This window comes from Lycorma delicatula, chromosome 10, assembly GCF_047948215.1.
Source record: "Lycorma delicatula isolate Av1 chromosome 10, ASM4794821v1, whole genome shotgun sequence".
In the NCBI taxonomy this organism is placed as follows: domain Eukaryota; kingdom Metazoa; phylum Arthropoda; class Insecta; order Hemiptera; family Fulgoridae; genus Lycorma; species Lycorma delicatula.
This window is the reverse complement of record NC_134464.1, coordinates 61188918-61203015: the sequence shown is the minus strand read 5'-3', so window position 1 is coordinate 61203015 and position 14098 is coordinate 61188918. Positions and strand designations below refer to the sequence as shown.

Below are 14098 nucleotides of genomic sequence, written 5' to 3'. Positions count from 1 at the left end.
GTAGTGAAAGCATTATTTTTTTTCTTTTTCACTTAAGAATGTGGTCCATTGTTGTGTACACATATAGTCCTCGTAAAAACTGTGCTGATAATGTCTATTTTTGACTTTCAACATCTTTCAGAAAAAGGCTAATAATGAGAATAAAAGTAACTTAATGAAATGTAGAGGTGTAGTTTTATTTTTAAAATTCTGATGTACTCATAGGTTGTGTGAAAAAATTCCTGGTTTGAAACGAGTATTTGTGACAGAATTGTTTCTGCTATCAGATTTAAAAAGTTCTACTTATATGCTACACAGATAGATAGTTTAGGCACATAATCATATTATGGGTATAGATGAAAAACATAGGAAATGTTTTTATTCAGGATAAAAGAAATAATAAAAAGAATTATCAGAGAACAGAAAAAAAAATTATATTTATTTTTACATTTTCTTGTACAAACATATTTTGAAGTACTTATTTTCATTTAATAAGGTAAATATAAATGAAAAAATGTAACAGTTCACCGATTCTCTACATATTCATCCATTGTACCTGAAACATATATATTAATCTGGCATTAATTCTAATTATAAGGTACACAAGGTTAGGTAGTACATAATTTCAGATTCATATAATCATGGGTATGAAAGTTCCTCCACTGTGTGATAGCCAACCAATTAATTATTATAAAACAGTCATTTTATTTAAATTAGAAGAAATTATTTTAATAACTCATGAATGAAATAAAACTACTTACCAGTCATGTTTCTTAGAGTTGAGATCTAAGTAATGGAGGAGCATTGTTCATCTTTGAGCAGACAATGATTTTATTTGCAACTTCACATCTGTCACCAGTACTTCCATTGACTAAAACAAAGAGATTAGTATGAATGTATCTCTTAGTGTTAAAAAATTAAAAAAATTACGATTTCATTAGCTGAAAGATGTTTTTAATTCTCACTTGGCAAATATTAAGGATACAAAAACTTATAGATTTTGTTACGCATTAGAAAATAATTTTTGGTTGTCTTTTTATTCATTTGTATAGGTTTTATTTAATTGATGTAGCAGCCAAAATTTTTTTGTGTGGTGTAATTATAAACTATGATTAGAGATAATGACAGAAAAAAAATAATATAGTTGATTAATTATGTAATTGTTTTGCATAGGAAGGGAAAATTTTCAATATCCACAAAATTTATTAGAAAGTAATTTTTCTCCATTTAAATTTTCCTTTAAATTAGATACAGCTAGACATCAGTTTCTCAGATTCGGGAATCTAAATTAAATTAAAGATTTTCTTTTTTTGTTTCAAAATACTGATATCACCTAGCTGTTGGATATCATTGCATTACTATAATGACTAGGACACATTAAACCACTTTTGGTCTTTGTTGTGGCTAGTATTCTTGCATGTTATAGGCTGTTACTGTATACTGTTGTGAATATACAGGAAATAATTCATTTACAGCTTGTTTAAGTCAGGAATCAACTTACAATAAAATAAGTGATCAGAATAATGTACATCAATTTATAAAATTAATATAATTAAATTTGACTTGTACTTTCACTTGATATCTTTGGAAAAGAAAGCCAGCAATCTTTTTACAAAACTTTGCTGATAATATACTAGTCATGAATTCTCCAGCATTTTCAGAACATTCAAGATCATAATATGCCTTTACATAACTGAATAAAAAAACTTGTATTACTTACTTTCAGTTTCACAACTATTGAAGGCTTCCTTAACTTTTTCAATTTTATCTTTTTGATCTCCAAAATATTTTTCTGCATGGCTCATTGTACCTTCTTTGTTGAATGCATTATCTTTAATCTGTAATGCAAGTATGAAATTAATTTATAAATATTCATAATAGATGTGTAGACCCAGAAAATAACCTACTAGTTCTAACAAACTCTATATTTTTTAATAATGATCCAACACATGAAAGATTGGTTTAAAATAAATTACTTGTGTTTTAGATATTTGCAGTATTAAGGTGAAATGGCTCATTACTAGTGAAATTTAATTAGAAATTATAGGATGAAAAACCTTTCCTTAACCAAAAAATAGACTAACAATGCTGAAAGATGTTTGGAAAACAATTCTGCTACAAATTATTTTTTTCTCCACAATTATGAAGTTTTTATGAAAATTAGTCATTAAAATAGATTTATAGTTACATTTTTTTGTAAGAACTTTCTGGTCAGGACTGTGCTTCCTGGATTCCTGACATTCAGGTTGGCTCACACGAGTCCCAGGACCAACTCAGATATCCAGGAATCACAGAGCCAAACCCAGGGTGGCAGAGCTTGGTTATCGCATGATGCTGATATATCAAACAAACAGGCACTTTGACATTTATATGTAAGATAACAATCTGTTTACAAAATGAAGCTTATATTTTTAAAAGATAGGAATAAATTTTGAAGATTAAATGTAGAAAATCAAAAAAATATTAACAGGTATATTATTAGTTAGTATATAGTTAAGTAGTTAGTTGGTTGCTGTAGCCAAACATTCTTAGATAGCTCACAAATAACAAGCATTCCATTTCAGGCTTTCAAAGACTGTGGATCATAGTGTTTTCCATTCGCATTGAGTCAAATATACTATTGTACATCTTCAATTATATGCTTAATATTCAGACCTGCAAAGCAACATCTAACATTGTTCAGTGTTGAAACTAGCTGTACAGTCAAATATTGTTCATTATTTGTGAACACCATTACTCATCAAATGAAACTGGAATAAGGTTCCTTGTGTATAAGTTGCACATTTTTTACAGCCATTTGAAAGAAGGGCCACTTAGTGAAAAGCAAGAAATTAGTATCTGAATATAAAATTTAATAGTACAAAATTATTTTTATAGAATGAATGACTTGAAAAAACTATATTTCTATTATGTACTTATATTTTTGTTACATTTAGTTTATTCTAAAACTAAATTATAGAAGTTAATATCAACCCTCTATATTTCTTTTACTATCGACTGACTTGAGATGCTTTAAAGTTTTATGATCAAATAAGCTACTATTATTAGTGTTATAAAAGTATACAGAGTTTTATATTACTTACGATACCCATTTCTTCAAATATGCAAGCAGCCATACACTGAAAACATAAAATTAAAGTTTTATTTATGCACTATCAAATCTATCTGTCTAGAAGAATTTTAACAAAATTGCAGCAAATTTCAAATTTTGTTTATTAAAACAGTTTATAAGTGTGGTAGTGGGTGTAGATCCATTTTCAGTAACTTTAGAAAAAATGTAGTAGTAACATGATTTGAAGGGTATATGAAGTGTGTATAGTCAGTCATATTTTATTTATGTCACACAAATAACAGTTAACTATTCTAGTGTTGAAAACATTAAAACAACTTGTTTAATGCGACAGACACTTTGATTCTGACACCCTTACAATTTCGCAGTCAGAAACGCATTTTTTTTCAAAGTTTAACGCTACATACATTTGATTAATGAAAAGCGCCTACACACAAGCTTTATGTTTAAACTCACTCACCGCAATGAATTGTGCATAAGCGCGAATGAAAAATACGTCAATAGAAAGTCAACCTGAAATTGAGCATAAATAAAGAACGACCTAATGGATACCTTTACTATTGTGAAACCTGCTTGCTGTGTGTTTTGGTTTCACAATTTGGAATAAGCAACTGCAGTTCAATGTAATTTCTGTTGAAAGAACAGTAGGGAGGCTCCTAGTGATAAACAATTTATTCTTGGCTGAAAACTTCCGATTAGACAGGTTGTTATGTTAACCATACAAATTTACCAGCCGCCCACACGCCCCTGAAACTGTTGTATAACAATTCAGAGAAAGCTTTACACATAGCCTGAAGAAATAAACTTGACGTGTATCATGTGAGACTGGGATTCCACATACGACTGTTAGGTGCTTATTTCGTAGACGATTGCACTTGAAGCTGTATAAAGAAGCCATGATTCAACACATAGATGATAACAAATTTAGTCAGCTGCAGTCTTGTATGTAAATAATTGATAGAATTGCAGACAACAGTACATTTTTAGTGACGAGTCAACGTTTCACATCAGTGGCTGGGTAAATATCTGCCGAATACGGGTTAGCAAAAACCCTCATGAAACTTTATAGCACATTTGTGATAGCCCTAAGGTCAGTGTTTTTGGGCCCTAAGCAAACACTGTATGGCTTGTTCTTCTTCCAGGAGGCAACTGTAAATCGTTCTGGACATGCCTCAAAATTTTCTGATTGCTCATTTAATCGATGATAATCAAGATGGACGCCATTACTAACAGCATTTCTTCTCATTACCAACTAGAAGTCCAAGATTTTCTTGATATTCGATTCCCAGGTAAATGGATTGGTCATGAAGGTCCAATTGCATGGCCACCTCGCTTACCAGATTTGACCCAGCTAGGCTTTTTCGTGTGAAGTTTCATTAAAAATCGGATTTTTGCCTGTTTATCTTATTAGCTAAGACATTGCTTTAACACCACTGCTGTAGAGGTAATGCTCTACTTGCTGGCTACAGTCTGAAATGAAATCGACTTCAGGTGGGATGTATGTTGCATTATAAATGAAAGCCATATCAAACCAAAGTGAATGTTGGGTGACAAACTTGATGTGTTTTTCTATGAAAAGAGACCTCAACTGAATCTGTAAGTTATCTCAATAAATTTTTTATATGCTGTTAAAGTTATGATGTCCCTTTTGAATCACCCGGTATTATGAAATAGATTAGTAGTTCAAACAAACAAGATGTACAACAGTGTCAGACTTTTTCTCAAATTAACTGAAAAATTAGGGAATGCAATTTAACTTAATCAAATATCTTTTTAATAAAATTTACTAGGCGACATAATTTTTGGTATTTTCTTTTACACCATAGTTTGAAAGCATGTCTATACTTCATTGTTTAAATTATTTTTAAAGATTTAATCTAAAAAATTAAAATGTTTAATAATTACCTTTCCATGTGGATATTCAAGTAGTTTTCTTTCCTTTAGTGCTTCTATAGCTCCTGAAATATAAATACACAACTATTAGAAGTTTCTCTTTCACCTTCTTTCATTTTGGCTGTTGGATTTTGTTGGACAGATAGAATTCTTTTTTGCCTGCTTTTCGCTTCTATATTTTGGCCCTTTTATCCTCCACTCTATTTTATTTACAGATCTCCAATAATAAAAGTAAAATATTTAAATTCACTTTAAAAGAAGTCTTATATTTGTAATCATGCATCATTGAATTTTATTAAGACCAGAGAACAGTGAAATGAAAACTAATTTATCATTAATTAATTGAGTTTCTAAATAGATAAAAAAACAAATGTCATTGTTTGATTATGAGATACGAGCTATCTACTTAAGTAACTACCATTTTGATCTATGTCGGCTGTTGCACGGCTATCACTGTTTTGCACATGGGCACTGAGTAACTATATCTACTTGCTTGCTACAGACACTATTACGTGATTGTTAGCCCATGTTTACAGATCTCTGTGCATATGTTTAAAATGCCTATGAATGTATATAGTGCCACAGATTGTAAAATTCGTTTCTTAAAGGCAAGAGTACGAAAGCGGCCGAAATTCATCTACAGAATAGTGAAGTGTTCAGGGATGACGCTATGTTTGATGGAACAGTGGGAAAACAGATTTGAGCATTTAAAGAGGGCTGTACAAACATACATGATGTGTCACGGAGTGGGCAACCATCTGTTGTTACTGATAATATGGTATAGGGAGTTAAAGGAAACGTCGGTGAGAATAGACAGTTTACAATTTCATCACTTTGAAATGAATTTAGTTTAATTTCAAGTGTTCTGTATGAAATTGTGTTTGTATGCTTAAATTATTGGAAGTTGTGGTCACGCTGGGGACCAAAAATGCAGGCAAAAACAAACGTTTAGCCAGTGCTTTGAATTTTCTCACAAGATCCAGCGATAAAGGTGATCCTTATTTAAGCTGAATTTTTATCAGTTATGAAACATGGTGGTTTAATTACACCAGAATCTAAACAATAGTTCATGGAATGAAAACACTCAATTTTGACTAAACTGCTTGGCACAAACCAAAACAGAAGTTGTATCATGCTCAGTACAGGATTTGTGCTGTTTCACGACACTTCTCGCCCACATGTGGCTCATTGCTCCCAAGAACACATCGCGTCATTTGGTTGTAATTTGGATAAGGTTGATCACCCACCATATTGTCTTAACCTGACACCCAGACACTACCACGCATTTATAGCAGTACCTCGATCAGTGCTGTGTCAACGATGATATATAAACACTTGTATGGCAGTAATCTTCTAAGGTGGCAGATCTCAAAGAGTTAAGAAAGCAGCCGAAATTCATCGACCTAATAATAAAGTTTACGGATAACTCTATATCCCATGAAATGGTGCATAAAATTTAACCCCTGGAATGTAGAAGCTGTTCACACAATAAAAGTTGCTTAATATAGGTGGGAATTGCATAGAATTTTAGATGAAGATCAGGCTTTGAGGGAACATAAATTTTTTCAAAAAAGATTTGCTTGTTATTTTTTAATTAAAACAGTACTTGCTTAAAAATCATGTCTCATACTCATGTTATGAATTATTATTTTAATTATGTTTATATTTAACCTAAAACCATGAAAGCAAATTGAAATTGAATGCAAAACTTCATTATTTTAAATAGTAGTGCTAATGTCTGTATCATTGTGGAAAGTATAATGTATAGTTATCAATTAAGTATTCATTTTAAAGTTAAATATCAAAATTAACATTTTTATTGGCTGTAAAATATAACTCTGTAAGTGCGTGTAGTAAGCACCTTCGCTATTTTACTATACTGAGAGAAAATTTCTTTCTTTTAAAATACAAAAATACATAACAGCAATCCATGGTGACATAAAGTTGGTTTTCACTACCACAAAAGAATGATCCATTGATACAGTATTAATATTTTTGTTAAATAATTTTTTACCTTCATCAGCACCTTCTTTTTGTCTGCATATCTCAGCAATTTCCATTAATTTTTCTGAATTTGCCTGTAAAAATAGATGATAAAAATTGTTTTATTTTGATAGAAATATTTTTTGTGGATCACTTATTAATATTTTCACTGAATCAGCAGAAGTTATGACTTCCGTTAGTATGACACCATAGTGGTAACAAGTCTAAATCCTTACATGAAACACAAATATTCTTTGAAAACCAATTTTTTTCAGGAAGCTATCATTAGTTATGGAAATGACTAAACCCTGCTCCAGTGTGGACCCCTGACTCACTACATGTGGAGATGGAGCACATCATTGAGAAGTGTGACCAGTCATTAGGATCTGACTCAGACCAGGGCGACCTATGGTTCTAGCCAGATCAGAACAGTTATCACCACAGATTTGATAGTGCACCTCATTGATGGTTTAAGAGATAAGGGTTAATGTTAGTCACTTGATTAATAATCTCAAATAAATGAGATAATGACCATACAGATGTTAGTTTCATCTTGCTGCAGGTAAACGGCCATCCATGATGCTGGAAATTTTCAGTTTTTGCTCACAGATCCTCCTTCAGCTTAGTGCATGCCCTGTAAATTAAACCTCTGGCATGTCTAAATTAAACCTCTGGATCGCCTAAGCTTAGAAATTATCAATGCCTACAGTAAATTTAATGTATTTATTTACAGCTGCTGCAGTATAATGAACATTATTCTTCAGAAAAAGCAGTTCTGACTGATACTCTATTAGTATTTGTAGTAATTACCAAAAGTGATCAGTGAATTATATATGGGTATACGCAAATCCCTTGTTTAATAATAAAAATTGTAGTATAACAAATAGTATGTATTACTTTTTATTACAGATACTTTTTGTATTGAAATTTGTAAAATATTCAGTATTTAAAGTAAGATTTTGGGTTGCGTTTAAACGTAATGTTTAATAATTTAATCCTTTATCATGATTTAACATACAAGAGTTTTGTTTAAATACTTTTGTTTTGAAATCTCTTTAATACAATTTAAGTATTATATTTACATTATAATAGTTACATTAATATATTAATGAATATGTTATTGAAATACAATGTAGCACTAGATCATTAATCTAATTTTTCACCTACCACTTTTTCTTTAATTTTTTAAACCACTATATTGTTATTACAATCGGGTGGTAGAATTGTGAACTGTGTGATTTTGTATTTCAGATTAAATAATATGTACAATTTAACATACTACCTATCAGGTGTTAACAAAACTGGTATTTTGTTATAAGACCTGGATCTATTTTCCTCTATAGGTATAATTATCTTTGATTTCTTTTTACTATCTTTTGATTTTAAAAGTGTAACAGTAAACCATTACACTTTTGGCTGTACTTTACGATTTTAGTTAATATCACCAGGTCAGGAATTAATAGTACTATATAACCATTGATGTGGTTATAAGAACAGTTTTATTTTTATAGTAGTAGATATTTAATAGTTAGCCATTTTATATGGTCAAGATGCCTGAAATACATTTTGGAATATCCTTAATGATTAGAAAAACCATTTATGTTATAAATGTTGTTTAATAATACAAAAATTTATAAATATTTTAATTACTCTATATATATTTTATAAATATTTTAATTACTCTATATATATTTTATAAATATTTTAATTACTCTATATATATATATATATATATATATATATATATATCCGTCATCTTCATAGAAGTAAGATAGACAAATTTATTTACTAAATTTATACTTACTAATATGTATTGTAATTGCATAGCCAATAAGGTTGAGATTAAAGCAACTGAACATTTCATTTTGATTAGTTTAAAGTTGTTCTGTAGTGAAGCGACTGTTACTTTGTTCAACACTAAAGATGTGAATGAATTATATTAGAGCTAGATGTATTACTATTTATATGAAACTAACATGGAAAAAATAATTGGTTTCATTATTGTTGAGCAACTGTTTAACAAAAAAAATATATATATAAAAGTATATAGAAACTATTGTCAAATATAAATGAAATCATAATTATTATTATATTAAATTTAACATTTTATTTTCACACAATATATAATTTAATAAATTTGAAGTTAATGTCATTTTAACTGAACAATAAGATTAATCTTAATTTAAATACTTTTTCATTTGTTAATTTTTAACAAAAAACAGAAATAAGTATCTCAAGGTAAGCGGAAGTTATGCAAGCGAAACATGAATATTGTTGGTAAAATCATTTGAAAATATCGATGTTAAAATTCTTTTCGATATAGTATTAATTTAATAATACTAAATTAATTTAGTATTCAATAAAACTAAAGTAAGTAATTATCTGTTTGCAGTTAAAGTATTATTCACTGGTTTGTTTGTTACTTTCATCTTTAAAATAAATAAAGCTATTATTACAAAATGCTTTTCACATTAGGGTGTCATTCCTGATTGTGTAGATAATTTTCTTGTTACTGCAAATAAATTTATTATTTGTGACAAGATAAAATTCTGTTATTTACCTCTACAGCAGATTAGTTTGACCGATGCCAGTTATTAAGTCTAATATGAAATATTTATCATACCTATCTATTTATGCTTCTCTGTTTACTTTAGAGCTTCTTTAAAAGTCAAAGAATTTTTAGGTTCTAAAAATGGGTTGTCAGATCTTTGGGTCTTTGTAATTATTATTCATATTGGTATATTGTTTATAAATTAAAAATTCTGGCATATCAATGAGATTATATTTAAAAATAAGCCACAGTGTAAAAAAGTAGTGTAAAAAGAACACTGTTACTACTATAGTAACCAGATGACAGCTATTTTCACATTACCCGTGTAATACTTTATATAAAGAAGCATAAAATGCTTATGCTACCATTTTTTAATAACTACCAAAAGATTTTCTGAAACATTCATCTAAAATTAAAAGATTTAATTTTATAAAAACAAATATTCTTCTAATTAGTTTTTAAAATATATGATTAGATAATCTAAGTTTTCTGCACTCTTCATTTAAGATATACCTATAATTAATTAAACCTTCAAAATTGTTATTTTATTCTGTATGATCTTCATTTTATCTTTTAGTTACAGGATTTCTTTGCATGTAGTTGCTGTTTTTATACTTTAAAAATGTTCTTCTGCAAGATTCCAGTAGCAATATTCAATTCCTTTTATTACCCTGTCAAGTGGACAAAATTAATTTGTTTTTTCCAAAATTCTATCATTAATAAGAAATCTTTGTGTTCTTGGTACAACTGTATATTTGGCTTAGTGAATAATGTAAAGGTAATAAGTCTAAGTGGGATGCTTATTACTGTTAATGATGGCTGTCCTTTTTGGAACTAATTTGTGACTTATTAAAGGTTGCCTACAACTGTTATAGGTACAGCACTTAACTTACACAGTATGTTATAAAAAAAATGTTCACATGCAATAATAATAGTAATACTATTATTAGTCTTAGGTATTTTGTTTGCTAGAAATCATTTGATTAAAAGTATTTTAATCAAATGATATATTTAAGTATTTTAATCTAGTATTTTGGTTTGAAATCATTTTTTTCATATTCATTTGTAAATAAAATGTAATCTTGCATTATAAATTCTCTAGTCTACTGTAATGACTTGGGGCCTATTCAAAAGTCAGAATAAACCTAGATAAAAGTATCTTAAGTTGTTTTTAGGTCAAATTTTCATTGTTTTGGGTTGTCTAAAATGGGAGTAGTTGTTTGTGCTTTTATTCTAAAACACAGTTATAATTATGTTTTTTGTAGTGTTTTATTCTTAGTAAAATATAATATGGTTTTAGATTTTAAGTAAAGTTTTTAATAACATTTTCCGAGTATAATTTTGTTTTCTAATCTAGAGAAACCGAAGAAACTAGTGTAGGTTTGAGGAACACTGTATGGTTGACTGTTTTGTAGTAGAATAGGCTACTCTATAGGCATTGTAATCATAAATTAAAGGTATTGCAACCCCCTCAGATATACAGAATCTTGGATAAGCCCACAGGTAGCGCTCCTGTATTAAATGGCTGACAGATAATTTTTGTAATGACGGCCCAAATGGTATAAAAGTAGTATTTTATGCTTATCTCATTGAACTTATCAAAAAAACAAAATATCAGGGAAAAGGATACAGTATTAACAAAGACAACTACCCTTTCAAGGGTCAGCCACAGGAGATTTAAGTAATTTACATTTAATAACACCATATCTTTCACAATAATATAATTCTAACTACCAATGATGTTTCCTATCTGTTTCAATAATTAAAATTAATTGGAGTGCTACCTTTTCAGGTTAATTAACAAATATTTTCTTCAAATCAGTACAGAATAATACATCTAAAAAATCACAATTTTATGTAATATTTTATAGTCGTTACTTCAAAAATGGTTAAGAGTATGCCACTCTGCAGATAAGAATACAATTTCCCCACTTTCTTAATGGAAGGGAAACTGCAAAATCCTTGATCTGAGCAGCATTAAAAAATTAATAATAAGAAATAGAAAAACTGTTAACTATGTAGTAATATCCAAAGATAGTAAATAAAATGCATTGCAAAACATAACAATTTAAATGGACCTAATTATTGAAATTATTTTTTATATGTATTATGATAAAATATGCGTGTAAAAACCCAGAGTTTTTTCTACAAATTATTAAAAACTTATTTTAATCTCCTTAAAATTGCTCATTTTTAGCAGGGTTGTTATTTAAATAATTTTTTCTTAAACAAATAAGATATAAATTTGTCTTAAATATAAATAAATAGATATTAATCAAATTGTAGAAGAAATGGTACCAATAAAACCCCATAATAGCAACAATGATGGAATAGCGAATGCAATGAAACAGTGGAGAAGAGGCATCAATCATGGCTATTACACCTATCTCAAAAATTAGAAACTTCCTTTCAAAATCTAGTAAAACAAAGAAAAGAAACCACCTGAACCTAAGGAAAATAAAAAGACAATACCATAAAGACACAATAAATCAGTAGAAGAAGAATTCAGCAAAACACATTTGAGAGAGTACCACAACATTTTTAAAAACTACTTTAAAAATACAAACCTTTAACTAATGAAGGATAAAAACTATATTCTAACCCATAACAATAAAGACAATGTGGAAATCATAACTAAATATTTCAGCAAACTCCTAAATTATAAAGAATTAACAGAACTGCTAAAGTTGGACACCAGCCCCTTAATAACAACAACACCGGAACACATCAACCCTCCCTCAATAAAAGAAGTGTATCAAGCACTGGGTAAGATGAAGAATTACAAAGTAGCAGGAGAAGATCAGACCTTTATAAAGATCTGGAAACATGTAGAAAGACCAGTAAAAATTGCTCTTCATCATCAGCTTGTCAACATCTGGATCAAAAAACCACTACCAGAACACTGGACAACAGTCCTCATCCATCTGCTACACAAAAAAGCGGACAAAACAGATCCTAATAACTACAGGGGAATCTCACTCCTAGACACAACATACAAAATTCTTTCAAGAATCATCCTCAACAGAATCGGTTTACAACTTGAGAAAGAAATAGGAAACTATCAGGAAGGTTTCAGATTCTGGAGGAGCTGTCCAGACCAGATTCATGAGTTTCAAGCTAATAGTGGTTTACAACAGAAAAAGAAGCAAAGACGTGGTGTTGATAACGTTTGTAGACTTAAAGAAGCATAAAATTGAATCTACAGAGAATCCCTACTAAAAATTCTAAGACACCTCAGACTACATCCCAAATTAATAACCATGATAAAACTGACCCTCAGAAACCCTAAATTAAAAGTGAAATTCAGATGCGAACTCTCAGAACCATTTGAGATCAAAACAGGATTGCACCGAAGTGATCTTTCACTAGTATTCAACTGCACTCTGGAAATGGTAATGAGGGAATCGCCCAAAAAATACCTTCAAAAATAAAAATCACCCAAAATATCATAACAAACTGCCTTTGTTTCACTGATAACTTGGCACTGTTAGCAAACGACACTGATGAAGCTAAAACAGATGTTAGAACTTCAAAACATTTGAAACAAAATTGGCCTCAAAATGTCATTCAAAAAGACAGAAATTATGCCTCAAAAAGAAGTAAACATAAACAGTAATAAAGTCAATGGAGAAATAATGAAAATTAACCTAACGAAAAAACTTAATCCAAACTAAAACAAATAAACTAGCAAAAGCACAAAAATTAACCAGTACACCTACAGTAAAAGAATGTATCCATAAACACAAAAATAAGATACTATAACACAGTTGTACTACAACCGGAAGCCACAAATCCAGCAGAAACACTACAGCAAAAACCTGAACGAATAATCAGACTCCAGAAAATCGAAAGAAGAACTGGAAGAACTTGCATCAACAAAAAGTGCCAGAAAAATGGTCAGTGGTGGATCATGCCCAACAAAGTCATTTACAGAGAGTTAGAACTCATCACCGATGAGACGAGAAAAAAATTCACCATTTGAATGTGGATTTTCAAAAATATCATCGACACGAAAATCATTTTCTACTCACTTCTTTTTAATTGCAACAATCTTCTTAATCTTCGATATTGAAATCTCAATAATCATACCAATATTCTCAACAAAAATAATAATTATAGAAGAATGACTAATTTCATCAACAGTTACAATCTTGATCCTAATTGTAGGACTTATACATGAATGAAAAATAGGAATACTAGAATGAAGAAATTAAGGAGAATAGTTAAATATAACATTTACTTTGCAAATAAAAATTATTGAATAATCAATTTCTGTTAAATAGAGTAAAGAAGTAAAATTACAATTAATTTCAACTTAATTTTAAGGATAATCCTCATACTCAATTTAACTGAAGCTAAATAGAAGCTATTCACTGTTAATGAAAAAATTGATTATATCCAGTTAATCCAGTTAAAAGAATAAAAAGTAAAGGAGCCGCTAACTACCTTTCAAGTGAAATCACTTTACTCTTATTTATATAGTTTAAAAAAAAACAATACACTTTCAATGTATAAATAAATAAATTTTATAAATGTCCAGAGAAAAAATTCATAATAACAATTTCAATGTTAGGCTTTTCATGATGATTTAATTATTATTGAATTATTTCTGCACATTAGGG

General features: G+C 29.4%; 1 protein-coding gene across 1 annotated transcript; it reads right to left on the bottom strand.

Annotated features, from left to right (window-relative positions):
• Window positions 1-394: 394 nt before the first annotated feature.
• LOC142331550 (general odorant-binding protein 28a-like) lies at window positions 395-8870 on the bottom strand. The gene is made up of 7 exons (XM_075377536.1): window positions 8730-8870; window positions 6957-7020; window positions 4955-5007; window positions 3063-3098; window positions 1700-1817; window positions 741-850; window positions 395-535 (listed from the first exon to the last, which is right to left on the bottom strand). Exons 1-6 carry the CDS (start codon window positions 8787-8789, stop codon window positions 753-755), a joined length of 429 nt encoding a protein of 142 aa, XP_075233651.1. The 5' UTR covers window positions 8790-8870; the 3' UTR covers window positions 395-535; window positions 741-752.
• Window positions 8871-14098: the final 5228 nt, after the last annotated feature.